The sequence below is a fragment of the Larus michahellis genome, chromosome 2 (assembly GCF_964199755.1).
Source record: "Larus michahellis chromosome 2, bLarMic1.1, whole genome shotgun sequence".
NCBI lineage: Eukaryota > Metazoa > Chordata > Aves > Charadriiformes > Laridae > Larus > Larus michahellis.
This window is the reverse complement of record NC_133897.1, coordinates 21,861,073-21,878,664: the sequence shown is the minus strand read 5'-3', so window position 1 is coordinate 21,878,664 and position 17,592 is coordinate 21,861,073. Positions and strand designations below refer to the sequence as shown.

The 17,592-nt window shown below is 39.3% G+C and overlaps 1 protein-coding gene across 2 annotated transcripts in view; it reads left to right on the top strand.

The window, feature by feature from the left end:
- PLXDC2 (plexin domain containing 2) overlaps positions 1 to 17,592 on the top strand; it is a 281,133-nt gene that overhangs the window by 254,037 nt on the left and 9,504 nt on the right. The window contains exon 13 of one of the 2 annotated variants that reach the window (XM_074574503.1): positions 11,627 to 11,787. In XM_074574503.1, the coding sequence (XP_074430604.1) occupies positions 11,627 to 11,787 (161 nt within the window). Of the gene's footprint in view, positions 1 to 256; positions 431 to 11,626; positions 11,788 to 17,592 lie in introns of those variants that run through there. The other variant, XM_074574505.1, reaches the window with a different exon arrangement.

Sequence of the window (17,592 nt, the reverse complement as noted above, 5' to 3'; positions counted from 1 at the left end):
TTCAACAAAGAGACAAGCCAACCTTTCAGGGAAAACAAATGTTTTTGGCATAACAAAAGTTATTATGACCGCACAGTCCAAAATAGATAACTCAGACTAACAAGTCACTACAGATTAGCTGATTCCTCTCCAATTTTAAAGTAAAAAACATAAAATTAAACGATGCCAAATCCAATCTTTGTGGTTGTTTAAAAATGTTTTAAAGTGGACCTTGTATGGGATAAGTCCACAGGATATGCCTTTGTTTTATCAACAGATCATGACCTGGCCACAGGAAATTACCTTCCAGAGGCTTCAACTCTTCATAGCCAGAAAGCCACAAGCTATTCTTTTGGGCCTTTCTCATAGCCAGTGGCAAGCAATAGGCAAGAGGAAGTAATTAACGTCATGCTAAAAGAGCTACCCAAAGTGGTATAAGCTACTATATGGAGGTGCCTATCTCTATCAGCTACAGAGAAAAATCTAAATGACGTGCTAAGAGTAGGCATCTCACTCATAGGTACCCAAGGTTTCCTTACATTAAGTCTCTTCGGTGTCCTAGCTAACGTGTTCTGTTTCCATTCCTGCCCAGAAACCTGGCAGACCAAGATTCTGACCTCTTGTTCTACTCTTCCCTCATGAAAAAGGGAGGATTTAAGGTTTTTACCATTATTGCAAAACTCCTGTTGAGACTAGGTTATGGATAATATAATTATATGTTTACTTCTGTATGTTTCCCTTACTTGAAACTGCTGATGTTCCCCTAAAATCGCATGGTTCGTACCATTTTAGGCAAGCAAGGATTTCCTTGGAGACAACTTGACATACAGTTTACTTTATCTTTGCTGTGCTTGTATAAAAAACTTTTTATCAAGGGGTAGCTTTGGAGCACTTTCAGTAGTGATGGAAATAGAAGATGACATAGAGAAAAGTATCAGAACACAGAGCTAAACAAAATAGGTGTTGGATAGAAACATGCTAATAGGATAAGAATATGAAGAAAGGTAGATTCATGAAGAACAATTAGCTGCCTTGGTTATTAAATAAACCAGAAAGAGCCTTGTAAACGGAGTTTATTGGATTTGTTTACCCTTCTTGTTATATTTAGGTATGGGAAAATTCCAAAGGGAACAAATAAAATACAACTCAAATAAGTCAGCGAGTTTTCCCATATATTGTATTTCACATTGTAGATTACAAGCTAAGAAATGCTGATACATCTCCACTTTTATTCTCTGTTTCTCCCTGAATATTTCCAAGCTGTTCCTCCTTTGTCATTTCTCAGCAGTCTGTTCTCAGCACTAGTTAGAGACGTGTCTTAAGATATATTAGAGATCTCTCTTGTTTTCTTCAGTATGATCAAAGCATGATCAAAGTTGAACTTTAGATGCCAAACAATTTGCTAAATGCTACTCACTGCTTTCTGCAAGTTCAGCTGTAGCACTCAGAATAGGAAAACATTATTCTTAGGAAAAAGTGTCAGATCTACCATAGTGTGTTGCTGTAAGAAACACGAAATGATGTGCCCAGTGTAATTCCAGTTCTTCCTTCTCAGGAAATCTTGTGACTTAAGGAAAGCATGTACAGCCTTGCTGGTGCCTACTGACAGATATCTTATAGAAACAGAGCCTTCCAAAGCCAAAAACATAAGCTTGGTAAAGCGACAGCCTCTGATATAAATATTCCCATCTTCCTTGTGCATCAGACACAGGAAGAAGCATATTCTACATACTATATGCAGTGGGCAGTGGGCTACATGTGTGGTTTTAAAGCAAATACAAATGAAAAGTGCTGAACTCATCCGTTCTGGGTGAAAAATAGAATCATGGATCAATAATCTTTATTCTTGGGGCATTTAAAGTGTTAGAATTAATAAATTGTGTTATTTGCTGTTTGTTTTACAGTACTCTGGATTCTACTTAAATGTTACTTAGAACAGAATTTCTTACGTCTCCATTGTATCCCAGTTTTGCTGTCATCATCATGTTACAGCTATCATCACAGAATATGTGAAAAACGCCAATCCAGTCTGCAGTCAAGCAAATAATGGCAGAGTTTTTTCCAAAGTAGTCGCATTGAATGCATCCCCTAGAAAGCAAATGTCACTTTCTGCCTCTAGCATAAAAAGGCATTTTTACATCATATTAGGCATTATATACCATAGTAGGTTAAAGAAGTATGATGTTAAAACAGTTTAGCTAAACCAGAACAAATATGTGTAGACAGTCTGATTTAAATTGAAGTCTGACTTATGCCAGTTTAGTTTGACTTTGGTTTTCTAAGCCAGATATAAAATGATATACAGTATCTGCTCTTACAGTTGACATGACTTTGCTGCAAAGGTACACATTTAACTGATTTCATTAAACACGTACAATTTGTGAACTTTGTGCCAGCTCAAAGGGTTAATGAGAAAACCACGTGTAGATCTCAATGGAGATCTTATGAAGGGCTAAATCATAGAATCATAGAATAGTTTGGGTTGGAAGGGACCTTTAAAGGTCATCTAGTCCAGCCTCCCCTCCAATGAGCAGGGACATCTTCAACTAGATCAGGTTGCTTAGAGCCCCGTCCAAACTGACCTTGAATGTTTCCAGGAATGGCGCATCCACAACTCCTCTGGGCAACCTGTTCCAGTGTCTCACCACCCTCATTGTAAAAAATTTCTTCCTTATCTCTAGTCTAAATCTACCTTCTTTTATCTTACAACCATTACCCCTTGTGCTATTGCAACAGGCTCTGCTAAAAAGTTTGTCCCTATCTTTCCTGTAGGCCCGGAAAGAGTGCAAGATCTCCCAGAACCTTCTCTTCTCCAGGCTGAACAACCCCAACTCTCTCAGCCTGTCCTCATCCCTCTGATCATTCTTGTGGCCCTCCTCTGGACCCGCTTCAGCAGGTCTATGTCTTTCCTGTGGTGAGGGTTCCAGAGCTGGACACAGTAGTCCAGGTGGGGTCCCATTAGAGCAGCGTAGATAAACTTTTAAGACAGGTCTGCATTACTTAATGTTTTGTCTTATCATCCGGTCCTGTTGCTGCCACAGTGCTGTGGCAATGTGACAGCTAGGGCACGCAAAGCTCCTGTGATCTTCTGTCTTTTTACCTCTTCTATGTGCAGTTAACCCAGTAGTTGCTGCCAGTAGCCTCCTGCAATCTCCTCTACATTGCTCACTCATCTTTGTCATCAGTGTGCATGGGTCGCTGTGGAGGATGGTGAAAGTGGAGGTCAAGTGAAAGAAGACTAATATAGATGTACATTTTGCATTTAAGTTGAAGTACCTGAAGTTCTTCTGTCTCCACAAGGTGAGGAGGAGCCTGCTTGGCCTGATGGGCTTGTGTTTCCTTGTGTTAACAGGTTAACAGGAGTCAGTGGTCTGACTGAATTGAAATTCTTGTAATATGGTAGCTTGTTGCTCTTCTGGATTTGGCAACAGACAGCTGCCTTGCCAGGCCAAATGGCGTGGTACAATACAGTACAATACTGAGCTTTGTGGTGGCCTCTGCTTGTTGCTACTAAGTATTGTAATGGCTTACATGGCCTCAAGTGACTCAAACTAAAATTAATGCTGATGACAACTGTTGTAGCATTAGGTGATGTTTTAGAGCGGAAGAATGAAAGTCCTTAGCTAACACATTTAGAGTGCTGTCATCCTAAAAACAGAGGGATTTAATTTTAGGGCACTGTCATCCATTTACTGCACTAAGCAGTTGATCAATCTTGGAGACACTTACTGAGTTGCCCTGCGTCCTACAGAAAATTGATAGCAAAGCCAGATTCAGAATTTGTGGGTTACAGTTCATAATATTCTCACTCAAAGACCACCTTTCTTTCCTTACATGCAATTGAAAACCAATTTTTAAAGCATTAGCTGAACCTTAACCTTATAAATCATCATGAAACCGAGTAAAGTGTATCAATGGCTGAACCTCAAAATGTTAACAAATGCTAGGGGAATGAACCCACAAAAGCAAGAAAGTCACACTCCATTACCATGAAGAAGCTAAGAAGCGCAGAGCACGCTGTTCCTAAAAGAGGTAGGAAGAACAGTTTTATGGAGATTCCTCTAAGCCTCTGGAGAACCCTTCCAACTGCACATTCCCTTATTCCCTCCCACAGTCACTATATGTAGGTCATTAATCATCTGTTCAGGAATCTGCATTATGTACAGGAAAAAAGCTTAGGTTTGGAGAACCATATACCTGCCTCATAAAACAAGCATTCTCCTGGTAGACTCACATTCCAGATGTACGTGGGGGCCCAAAAGAGGAGAAAAATCCAGTGGCTCTGCTGAGCTCACTGTAAGCTGTAACCTTGTGTGCTCAGCTGTCCAAGACATTATGTTCTCCCTCTTTGCAGGAGCATATTAACTCAAACCCACGGTCATACAAATAGGGTGATACAGCTTCCAGGCTAGAAATGAAATACGTACTAGGGTGGAGGGCTGGTGGATCTGTAGGTGCAGGTTAGTCTCAGACCATGCAGCGGGAAAGGGTTTCTGCTCTTTGTCTGCCCAAAGAGGAGAGCAAACACATGGAGAGGAGGTGTTGCCAAGTGGCTTGTAGAGATCTCGCATGTGGAAACAGCTTATGGGCACCCTGAAGCTCCTGGATGAGAGGAACTAGATCAAAAATGGTCCAAGGATGGCCATGGAAGAACAGTTGTGGGTGTAAGGATGGTGGAATGAGATTAACATAGGTACAGCATTGGACAAATAACAGGGATAGTAGTGAGGAGAGATGGGTTTAACCTGGCAGATTCAGCTGATTTACCCAAAGTCAGAATGTTCCAGCACTGTCACTGGCAGACAGTTTTATTACCCTGAAATAAACCTTGGAGAGAGTTAAAAATTGCTTGATTTCCTGCTTAGATTACTTTTTAAAAAGTGGGTATATAGTATCACAGATTTCTGATACGTCAAACAGCATCCATCCTAAGCAGTACATGCCTTTGTTTATTTATCAAATTTATATAACTAGCAAAAGTAGTATCCAGCACCCAACCAAGAAGGAGAAATGGGCAGGTAAGAAATCAGCTTTCAGTATACCTCACTTTCCCCCACAGCTCAGGACTTCAGACTGAGATATTTTACATGGAGTGAATTACAAAACTTGCAGTGTCTGATGGCATCCCTGTGAACAATATGAAAAAAATTGTATTCTGTTGTCACAGCAAGTTTTAAGCTATCTGAATGCTGCATTCTTTAGGGATCATCAAGTTTCTGTGATTCTATAATAATTTAAAATTAATAGTAATAATAATAATAATTAAAAAAATCAGTATGTCTGACTTTCCTAAGCTAGTATTTGAAGGATACTGGTGTTTATGTAAGAACAATAAGATACTCATTTTGCATTAGTATTAATAGTATGGCATAATCTACTATATAATTAATAAATGTATATATATATATAATCTACTATATAATTAATAAATGTATTTTTATAAAGCTGCACATGCTACAGCTTCAAAATTAAGGCCAATACCAAAATAGTCATTACCTAATGTACCCGTGTACATTGGGGAATGCAAGGGAACTTCTGCAGTTAATGAAACTATTTAAAAAATTGCATGACTGCATGGAGACTCTGAAAATATCACACATTCTGTTTCTGTAATGACTGATCTATGTAGTGCATACTCCTAAGTAGTAAAAGGGTACATAAATCTTTACTGTAGAACTGGTTATGCCTGAACCTATACATTTTCCCAGTCTGCTTCATCTGTAGGAGCTGTTTCCATGCACTTGTACCCAGACCCATTTTGCCATAAAACTAAAACCACACCAGAAACACTGTCAGCTTAATAAACCAGCATTTCTGTACCAATAGTGCTGCACAGATGCTCTCCTGCCCGTGTGCTAGTTTCATCTTCATCTGACCAAACAGCTAAAAAACCATGGGTTTTGATGAACATGAAGAATTCATCCAATTGCTGCCGTGTGACCTAACAGCAAACACTCATTTTATCATAAAGCATTCCTATATAAGAAGAAATTGCAGGGTTCATTCTCTGTCTCTTTGTGACAAATTCAGGGGTTTGCCATGAAAATTCATTCTTCTGGTAAAAAGAGGGGAGAAAGGAAGAAAGCTCAGTACTGAGTTATCATCTTTAGGCTGATTGATGCTATTTAGGTCATCTATATCCCTGGCTTTCCTAGTTTAGCTGTCAGTCAGGAGGGTCAAATAAGATATTGCATTTTATCCCTTAAAGGTGCATGAGCATAGAATCATAGAATAGTTAGAGTTGGAAGGGAGCTTAGAATCGTCTAGTTCCAACCCGCTGCCATGGGCAGGGACACCTCCCACTAGACCAGGCTGCTCAAAGCCTCACCCAGCCTGGCCTTGAACACTTCCAGGGATGGGGCATTGACAGCTTCCCGGGGCAACCAGTTCCAGTGCCTCACCACCCTCAGACTAAAGAATTTCTTCCTAATATCTAATCTAAATCTCCCCGCTTTCAGTGTAAAACCGTTACCCCTCGTCCTATAGCTCCACTCCCTGATCAAGAGTCCCTCCCCATCTTTCCTGTAGGTCCCCTTTAGGTACTGGAAGGTCACTATAAGGTCTCCCCAGAGCCTTCTCTTCTCCAGGCTGAACAACCCCAGCTCTCTCAGCCTGTCCTCATAGGAGAGGTGCTCCAGCCCTCGAATCATCTTTGTGGCCATCCTCTGGACTCACTCTAATAGGTCCATGTCCTTCTTATGTTGGGGACTCCAGAACTGGCTGCAGTACTCCAGGTGGGGTCTCACCAGAGTGGAGTAGAGGGGCAGAATCACCTCCCTTGACCTTCTGGCCACGCTTCTTTTGATGCAGCCCAGGATGTGATTGGCCTTCTGGGCTGCGAACGCACATTGCCGGCTCATGTTGACCTTCTCATCAACCAACACCCCCAAGTCCTTCTCCTTAGGGCTGCTCTCAATCCATTCTCCGCCCAGCCTGTATTTGTGCTTGGGATTGTCCCGACCCAGGTGCAGGACTTTGCACTTGGCCTTGTTGAACTTCATGAGGTTTGCATGGGCCCACCTCTCAAGCCTGTCCAGGCACCTCTATATGGCATCCCTTCCCTCCAGCGTGTTAACTGCACCACAAAGCTTCGTGTCGTCAGAAAACATGCTGAGGGTGCCATAAGAAGTGTGTTTGAATTGGAGCTTTTTGACATCTGATCAAAGTGCAAGAGTCAAAAAGAAATGACATGGCTTTTGGAGGGGAAAAGCAGAGCTTTTTTTCCAAGTCCACACAATGAAATTCCACTTTTTTGTCTGTCATTTGCCCTTGGTTCCATGTCACTTTATATAAAGGAAATTTTCTAGCCAGGAGATACCAGAAGTTCACCTATTTTTTCTCCATTTTACTAGAAAATTTTTTGTAACTCTGCCCTCATAGACAGAGATATTACTCTCTGGCAAGTAAACTCTTTTCCATCTCGTATCATGAGAGGTGTATATGTTTGTGTCACAATTTTGTTTTCTCATATATAAAACTACCACGACAGAAAAATTGTGTAAGCCCTCAATTTAGATGATAGAAAACAATGTGTTTCATTATTTTGCCTACCTCAATGGTTAATATGCAACAGTGAGAAGAACAATGTTGAGAAAGTATCCACAATATAGTTGCAAACACTCTAAGGAGCAGTCCCAGTTAGTACACACCATTGTTCCCATTAAAGTCGGCATCACAGTCCCCATGAGCCAGGATAAAATTTTCGTTCATTATAATTCCTTGAGTTTTTTTGTTTTTCCTACACCAAAAGAAGCTAACCCAACTGTAACTAGAGACATAATATAGTAATATAAAATCAAAGATGATATAGTCTTTATGTGTTTATCACGCAAACAATGAGAACATTTTTATTGTGTTTTCACTACTGTTTTTTAAACAGCATTCCGGCAGGAGAACAGTTATTTTATGTTTGTATTGTGTGCCTTTATATTTGGGAAAAAAAGGTTACTTGCTGTTTCTATCCTGTCATTCAGCTCCTAATGAGAAGCAGACTAACCTTGAAGATGTTAATATGCTGCTTCTGCTTTAAAGGCTTATGCATGTAAGAATTTGGGGAGGAGTTATAAATAGAGCATACTGTATGTAACAACGGGGTTTTTGAGCACAAGAAAAGGAAAATTTGGGGAAAGTTCAACTGAGAGAGTTCCTTATGGAAAGGATTGGTCATAAGACAAATATCCTCCCATGGGTTTTGCCTCGCCTGGAACAGCAGATGTGCTGTGATAATCGTAATAAGATTTCTGCACCTGAAAAAGTTTCCGAGTCCTTTTTTTCATCTGTTTCCCTTGGTGGCTTTTTAAAAGAACTGACAGTTGATTTTGCGGCAGAGAGTATTTTCAAAGTTGACAACACTGTTTATTGTTGGTGTGTAAAGAGAGTGGAATCAATTTCTCATGAGTATTTGAGCCCTGGGGTCAATGAACTGAATTTCGATTATGGAAATTACAAGTTACTTACACTTGTTGTCATTTAAGAAAAGCATTTCTTGTGTTTCATTATTTTTTGCATTTGGAATTCCGATCACTGCACTGATGTCCACGCATTGCACCACTCTAGACTAGTAGAAATCTGGGCAGGCACTTGTCACCTGTGTTGTTTGGAAGAGGCAGCGTTCTCGTTTGCAAAGCTGGATGCTAAACACTGAGAAAATACCAACTCAACGGGGGATTAATTTGATGGCCTTTACTGAGTGATTAGGACCTTTGCTGAAGTCCAGCATTTTTTAATATGCAGAATATGATGTTCTGCCTTCAACCATAACATAGTAACAATACAAATTACTCATTTAGTGCAAGTTGGCCTGAAAATGGGTACAAGTGATATAGTAGTTTATGGTGCACTGATGTGGCATTGAAGGGAAGAGTCGAAGAGTATGAAGTTGCCAAAAAGACAATTATGAGACAGAAGAACTATGAATCCCCTGCTCCTTCTGGGGAGCAGTAACTTCCCAGTAGGGTGACTCACACAACTAACTGATCGTCACTGGGAATTAACAGGCCAACCCAGAGCATGTACAATAAAGCAGGCCTTTCCTGATGGCCTTTCAGTTGCTTAATTTACATTTGCTTGGTGATTTGAAATATATGTGCAAGTACTAAATATTGTTACAGTGCATGAACAGAAATTAAAACTGGAGCTTGTATACATTCATCTGTTCTCTACTGAAAGTGAATAGCTATTTAATAAATTGTTAATGGTCAAGTCAAGTCAAAAAATTCTGCTGTGTGACAGAGGAATGTTTTTTAGGGTCGCCTGTCTTTCCTGTCTCCACCATGAATCTTGCATCCTTTGCTATGTAGTGCTACAACTACCAGGAAGTGTTTTAAACGCCCTTTGCGTGGGAATACATTTGAAAATAGATCCTCCACATCCTAGGCAATATCACATTTTTCACTGCAATGTAAAGGATAGCCTCGAAATTTTCACTGTATGTACTGTGTTTAAAAAAAAAAAAGAGAAAAAGAAAAATCAAATAGGGCTGACACTACTTTTTGTTTTTAAAAGTGTCAATACATCTGTGTGAACTAAGCAGAAAGCCACGTAAATCCCTTTGTAGGATTTAGGCAGGGAGAGGCCTGGTTCTTGGATCCTGTTCATGCCTAAGCTCAAACTTGACGTCTACAGTCAGCAAAATTAAAACTTATGTTCCTGTGTGAACAGGTATCACAAACTTTTCAGTAAAAAGAAAGATACCTTCAGGGTTAGGCAGCAGCTGAGTGGGCATGCATGCTTGCAATTTTTTATTGGGTTCATTAATGCCTCCCATGTCCTAGTTAACCTCTCAAATTATTGGGTTCTTTTTCTTTATCCTTTGATTCTGTTGCTCAGCTCCTTACTCGACAAGCTGTCTTACTGACTTCATGGGAAAAAGCAGATCAACGCTGCAGGGTTTCAGCTATCTTGACTCAAGATTGAGGGAATATGAACAAAAGCATGGGAAATTCAGATGAATCCCTTCACCCTCCTGTAGATTCACGTCCATATTACAGTTAGAAATGGCTTTTGGCTAAGATAATACACCTTCATTTTCCTTTTCTCTCTATTGTCACAATGGTGCCGTGCAATCCACTGGGCCATGCGGTCTTCCTTGGACTGGTGAGAAAAAGTGCTTCCACACATGGATGAGCTGTTACACTGAGGTTTACTGTTCCTATTTTCTTTTATTGCCCCTTATGCAAGGTATTTAACACTGTATAAGGACCTAAATCAATAGACTCTTCATTTCCGGTTCCCTTTTTTTAATATTAGCGTGGAGTGCTCTACTCATAATCTGATGAATAATAAAAGACCATGTACAGTTATTGTTGTTGTTGTTGTTACTATTAATAACAATAACAGTAACTTCTTTGTAAGTGGTACCTATAAATCAATAGCTGTTTTCCGAGAACAAATAGACAGACAGTGCCTGACCTCACAGACCATGACACTCTAAGACAACCAAACAAATAGTTCAGGGAGGTGGCACAAAAAAACGGATGACTGTAAAAATCAACAATTTTCGTTACAGTCAACTTGGCAAACAAGCATCTTAAGAGGAAATTTTAAAATGGAATTGAAAGAAATTTTCTCATAAGCAGGATCGGAGATAAGTTTTGTATGGAGTAAGGAATGGAAGTGATTTGAAGGATTACCAGAAAGGCAGAAAGCAGTGGGAATACTACAAGAATGATGTAAGTTTGTGAAGTGAAATGGCCAGCGCTCTTATACCTAGGGCTTCTTAATCGCTCCTTTGCCTGCAGTGGTGGGTAGAACAGTACTTCTTCCTCTGTGCCCAAGGGTGCTGAAGAATCATTGCGTATCACCGTGTTTGTACTTGCTGTGATACTCCAGGTTGTCCAAAGCAGAAATCACACCTGAGCACGGCAGTTCTACAGATGTTGGTTAATTTATTGAGAGATTTTTTCCACAAGGGTTACAGTGTTGTTAAAAGACTTTCTGTCACTCATTGGGAAGTGCTGCTGACAAGTTGCTTGTGTGACAGAGAGAGTCCTTTTTTCTCCTGATGGGACCATAGCACGAGAAGCCTCTCAGTATAAAGTTTAGTAAATGGATGGTCTTCTGTAACACTTTGGTATGATGAGTGTTCCGTTCAGACCAAGATTAGAATATTGCTGGGTCATTTAACATCCATCTGTTACACTTTTGGCTGTCTGATTTTGTTGCACAGGGTGATTCAAAACCCCTCTCCAAGCTAATGAATCAAGCTTTCAGAATGTGTTTATTAGCTAGACCTCACAAGCGTTTGTGGCATGTCTCGACTTGAAGCTTTAAGAAAAAAAAAAAACACTGAAAATGTATTCAATTAGTACTTTTTGTCTGTAGGGCAACTGCGATAGTTTTATGAGAAAATCAAAGCAAAATTCATTATGAAGGTAATTAGGAACTTCAGAATGTCCAGATTGCATTCAAAAGAAAGGATATTAATTTTGTTTATTGAGTTAGAATTAGTAAAACATTTGGAAATGTCTGTTCATTAAGATTATGAGAGTATTCGGTTGTGGGAAAGAGACATCTAACATCTTTTTCTAACTCGAGCTGTGGAAAATGAGGAACATGTAACACAGGAAGAGCAAATGCTCAATGCCAGCTGTGAAATGGAATGGATCAGACACAAGTTACTGTGTTAATAAATGTACCATTTGTGCAGCTTCCACAGACGACAGTGCGGCGGAGAAGAAAGGTGGAACGCTTCATGCCGGATTAATTGTTGGCATTCTAGTCCTGGTCCTCATTGTGGCTGCAGCCATCCTCGTGACCGTCTATATGTATCATCATCCAACGTCAGCAGCTAGTCTCTTCTTTATAGAGGTAAGACAAAAGCAACATGTTGTGTCACTAGTCTTGTCACTCGGCTAGTGTAATTGGGGTCTCCAGAATAGAACTTTCTTAAATAAATCTGGAAAGTGTTCTTGTGTTTGTAGTGTACGCTTTGAAGAAATGGACCTACCTCACCTAGCAGGTGATGCTCTTGTTCTTAACATGTTTGTCACTCAGCTGCTCCTTTAACTACTATTGCTATTAGCTTTTTTTGGTTTTACACAGGACATATATCTAAAACATATATCTCAGATACCACTCCACCTCTCTTTCTTATCCTTCATTGTCCTCACCCTAGCATTTTTCTATTAGCTGGCACTGGCATTTTATTTTGAGACTTTTCTTTTTCAATTACTTTCCTGTGGAAAGATAAAATGTTTGCATTCATTAATTCTCCAGAAGAGCTGACTTGAAGTAAGTTTTTAGCTGGAAACATGTGCTACCTGTTCCATATATTCATTTGTAGAAATCTTTTAACAGTGCCACAGAGTGTGGGAAAGATTCTTTTCACCTAATTTTAACATCTAAATCTAATATCATCTCCTTTAGCTCTTTTTATTAGTGTAGAGAGAAACAAACTCTTTTAGACCATGATTCATCTGACCTATTTGAGACATCTCCTCTAGGATTAGATAAATTACCATTTTTCTCCCTCAAATATAGATAGCTACCTCAGGTGCAGACATCTACATTGCAGATGCTGACATTTAGTCAGCTCAACTCCACTGTACATGACAATATGGGAAAGGAACATTTTTCATAGGTGTTTGATTCTACTACCAAAAAAAAATCTACCCTTACTTGTGCTTTTTTCAACTCAGCGATGTTCCTCTACCTTATGATAAGTATAGAGTTGCCAAACATGAACAAAAATTCTGATTGTTCATACCCCCCACCCCCCGCAGTACTCCCTTTCTTTTAAGAGCCTGGACGCTTTCTAATGGGCAATAGTGAAGATGCAGAACCACTGGAAGCATCACTAGGGACGTACCTAAGAATTGCTTAGGTAGAAGCCTGGACCAGGAAGATATAGATATTCATTCTTAGTGACAGCACTGTGAATTGAAGTGAGACATGAACAGAATGATTCATCTTTAAAATCATATTATAATAAATGTACTGCTTAGATGCAATAGTAGTGACAGAAATCAAAATGAATTGTTTATCAGTATTCCAGGCTCAAGCGATGTAACTGTGCTAACCATCAGGGAACAGCATCCACGTAATAAAATCAATAGTTGCCTTTCATGTCTACACGACATTTCAGGCCATTGCTGTATTGATGTAGACAAACAAAACTCCACTGAAGTCCTTGTACAAAACAGAATGATTTGGCCCTTTCTTTTTTCACACACAGATTGAATTACTATTATTTCACTCTAATAAAAACAAGTTTCTTACCTGTTATGATGCGAATGAAAAGGCTAAGTAAATGGCAACATCTTTTTTAAGAAGGAGAGAAGAATACCAAATTAAAACACACGTTTATTTATTTATTTTCTCAGTGTATCTACGGCATGTTAATTTATTTCATTCATTGATATCATACTCATCATGCAAACAGTGGTGCCTTAATCAGTTTTGTTAAACCCATTCCACTGAATTTAATCTTTAGGTGGCATTAATTAATCTGTACAGTCAAAGCTAAAATGTCTTTTAGCAAGCAATGAAGCTTTTAGGAAAAATAGAAAAACAGTCTTTCTATTTAAAGTAAAGGAGAAATTACCAAATAAGGACAGGAGGAAATAAATCAGTCAAAATCAAATTTATGCAAAATGTGGTATAAACTACATCCTCTTTCGGGTACTAGGAAAATTGTGATACTTCTGAAGAATCAGCTATTTAGGAATTATAAAATGTTCTAGACATGAAGGGGTGGCCTTTCCCTGTAAGTGGTAAAACCACTGATGCAGTGGTAAAACCACAAGGGGTGGAGAAAGGGATTCCTCTGTATTTCAGAACGTTTCCATAAATACCAAAACTTTAAAGCCATTGTTGGTATCATAAACATAGAAGAACAGAATTTCATTCCACAAATGAAATTGTTTATAAGAAGTTTAATCATTTAATTTGCAAAGGAAACAAAAAATAGTTTAACCAGTTCAAGAAATAAAGAGTAGAATATATTATTCTTCTATTCATCTGATCTGTAGGATGTACATGTTTCCAATACAGAGGAGAATGTATCTTCTCCGACTTGCATTTTGAAAATGAAGTGCAAAAAAATAATGAGGCCTGACTGGTATAAATAAGTCACTGTTACAAAAAAGCATTCTTTATTGTATTGGTGCAATTGAAAAATATTTCTGAGTAAGCTGTTACAGATAACAAGGTACCCCATATACCACAGCAGACAAGCTGCATTATTTAAGGGAAATGAATGAAATGTGGATCTGATGTTACCCTTGTGGGGAAAGAGCTCAAGAGTATTGCCTTGGTCTTGGTCATGAAACGAGAACAAGCACATAAATATTTCAGAAAACAATATTTTTTGTATGAGTCCCTTGATTAATAAAGAAAAGTATAATAAACTGATCCCGTATCTGAGACTGTAAGACTCCCTTGTGCAGATATCACCCCATATTCACTTACCACCTCACTCAGGTTTTCACATAGCTCATCTCGAATCCTACTCGCGATGCCCCTCATGTTTGTCATGCAGTCCCTTTTCTCAGTGACCTCCCCCAAATAAGGATAAATACACCCACATTTTGACTGCACTGTTTAACTTTGCACTGATAAATGCAATCCATCTGAGCACCATTAAATGATATCTTGAGTGCATTAGTTAGTTTAAATAAGCAATACATAAAAGCCAAGAAAAATGCCATTTATTCCAAAAGCAACTATTGTTTTAGAACAGAGTAACATTATTCTGTGATATTTTTTTTTACCACTAAAGCCTGAGGAAAATGTTTCCTCTAGTGGTTTTGTTCCTAGCTGTTGAGCACAATGCATATGTGCAGCCCCACCTGAAACAAAAATAGCTATTTTGAACGAACAGCTTGAGAATTCTTGAATGCCAATGCTATTCTATTTGCCCATGACACTGTATCATTTTAAAAGAAACCATCCAAAGAGTTCAATACTTTTTCAAAAAAAGTTGCCGTTTTTCTTAAGTGTGTAGAAGATTCAAATCAAAATGCAATGTTTTCCTGTTTCTTCCAGCCCCCACACTATTCAACATGTGTTTCATTGTTTAAGTTGGACACTTCTCTGGTGACCTAAAGACAGGATGAATTATCAGCTTTTAAAGTTAAGGGTGTTCCAGTCAAAGTTACAATGAATGCGGACTATTTCTAAAAGCTGAGAGTAAATGTTGATTGAAGATTATCTTGCAGAGTGACAGAAGAGGTGGTGTATGCTTTGGTCTTCTATTTATTGATGGTTAGCCCTGTGGTATTTTCTCTCCCTTGAATTTCATTTTGTTGCAAATGATTTCCCCTTTTGAATCAAGTTACATACTACTCTTACCTTGAGGGATCTCTTGAGTATACTTTGAAATTATTTGCACTGATTTTTTAAAAGGAGCATACACGTCAAATAGTGCTCTTCATGTCTTTTTCAACAAAGCAGGAGCTTATGTCGGAAATCTAGCTATAACACATATAGCTACACACTAGCTATACCACAATTTAAAAGTAATTAATTTATTCACTAACTTATGTAGTATATTTGCATTCAGGATTTGAGGTTTGGTGGCCAAGAAGCCAAGCATGGTATCCCAACTGTAGTAGATTGCAATGCCTGTGATATAGATCATAGCAAAAGTGATACAGGTATCTGGAGCTGAAAGGAAACAGGAGTTTCTTCATGTTCTATTTTTCTTATATTTTTATCCTTCATTGGCTTGCATTTGTGGGTGAACTTTGGCACTGAAAGCAATTAATGTCCAGGGAACGTTTAGCAAAGCAAAAAGCAGAGCCTAAGGCAGACTGTCTTTTACTCAGATGTCTTTGCTTGTTTGCACCCAGTTACCTGTGGACAGAAGGGTTGCACGTGACACAGTAAGTTTTCATGTGCGTGCTTTCTTCTGTTTTCTTGTCTTTCCTACTTATAGATTGGTCCAAAGTCCTTTTAATCTTTGAAACTTACCTCAGCTGTCATCCCAGTGACATGTTCCCCTTTGGGGAACAAAGGCAACATGATCTGGCCACAGCTGAGAAGACAGCAGAGGAATCGCTGGCCAACGTGAAGGCAGGGAGTCAGACCTCGTGATGTCTTTTCCCAGCTGGACACAGAGATACTGTTGCCGAACGTACTTACGTAAGGCTCGACAACAGCAGTATAAAATTTTTGCATGGCAGTTCTCAGCGGGTAGGAGATTTTAAGGAGTCTAAACTAACATTGCAAGTTGGGACCATCTTAACCTCAGGCAAAGAACCTTTCTCCTGTATTCAGCTTACAGGTACAAAACCAAATCCACCTTATTAACACATGTAGCCTCTGCAGCTGCAGGGATAGGAGTGAATTCAGAGCCTGTGTATTTCTTCATAGCGACTGTGTATGTCTTAATAGTAGTTAATATGTCAGACACTGAAGAGAAGTGTGGGTGTTTGTGATTACAAGTTATCATTCTTTTGAGTTAACATCCCATTTTAAAGGTCATAGCCTTTGCCTTCATGTTCCCACCCTTCCTGGAGGTTTTCCAGAGCTTTGTTGGCCTGATTCAGCTGCTTAGAAACATGCATGTACACTCGCACACACACATGCACATAGCTATGTCTTTTTTAGTTGTTTGTTTTATTTCATTTTGGATGTTTAAGCTGGACAATTTCACAAATCTGCTTTTTCAAATGGCCACACAGAGAGTTGAACCGGTGCGATGGAGCCAGGAGGTGACCTTGGGGAGAAAGAGAGGGAGGAAGGAATGAGCAGCTGCAGGTCTTCAGCAAATAAAATAATAGTGCATGATCAGAGCCTGGGGGATGCACCTCGACTCTTCCTGATTTAACTTGAATTATGTCTTTACTAGTAAATTAAATAAGCCTGAGACTGTTTTTTAGCATAGAGACCAACCAGCACGGAAGGGTTTGCATTCCTGTCATTTAACTCTGTCAGCCTCACCGTAATGTGACGGCATGCAGACTATTAGCATGGACTGAGGATGGTTCCCGAATCCTGAGCCCTAGCTGGGGTGGTCTGAGAAAGCAGTAATTGTTCGGTATTTTTTCTAACAATTGAGCTGTATAGTGGATTGTGTTGCAGTATCTGTAAACAATCGCTGTTGCAGTATCTGGAAACATTCAGATCTAGCAGTAGATTTTCTTCAGATTTTGACCCTCTTCTCCTCCCCTGTCTGCTTAGAGGAAGGAAATCGAAGGAGAAAATAGTCAAAAAAGCCAGAGATAGTTCTTGGTGTTTCAGAGCTCAAGGAATTAATGGGCATTTCTGGCTCACTGTTATACGCCTTTGCCCATAGCAACGCAACACAAATAAGAGCCATCTTTTAACAGCCAGCCCTGTTCTCAGCGCACCATTTCCAGGTTTCTGCATTAATGTCACAGATGCAGTGTATGTCTTCAAACAAATGAGAAGTAAATAGGAGACAGAGTGAAAAAGAAAGAAGGAATTTTTTTAAAAAGAGTCAGATCCTCAGCTGGCTTAGACAGGGGATGAAGCTCACACACCTCTGCTGATTTCTTTTGGGATATGGCCCATTGGTTTTATTATGTATACATTTTACAGGCAATTTTGCTTTTAGTTTGAAGAAGGCTTGACATGCTCATCAATTTGGTTTTTGTCCAGAAGTTTCAGCTGAATTGTGTTTCATGAAGATGATGATTAAAAAGAAGA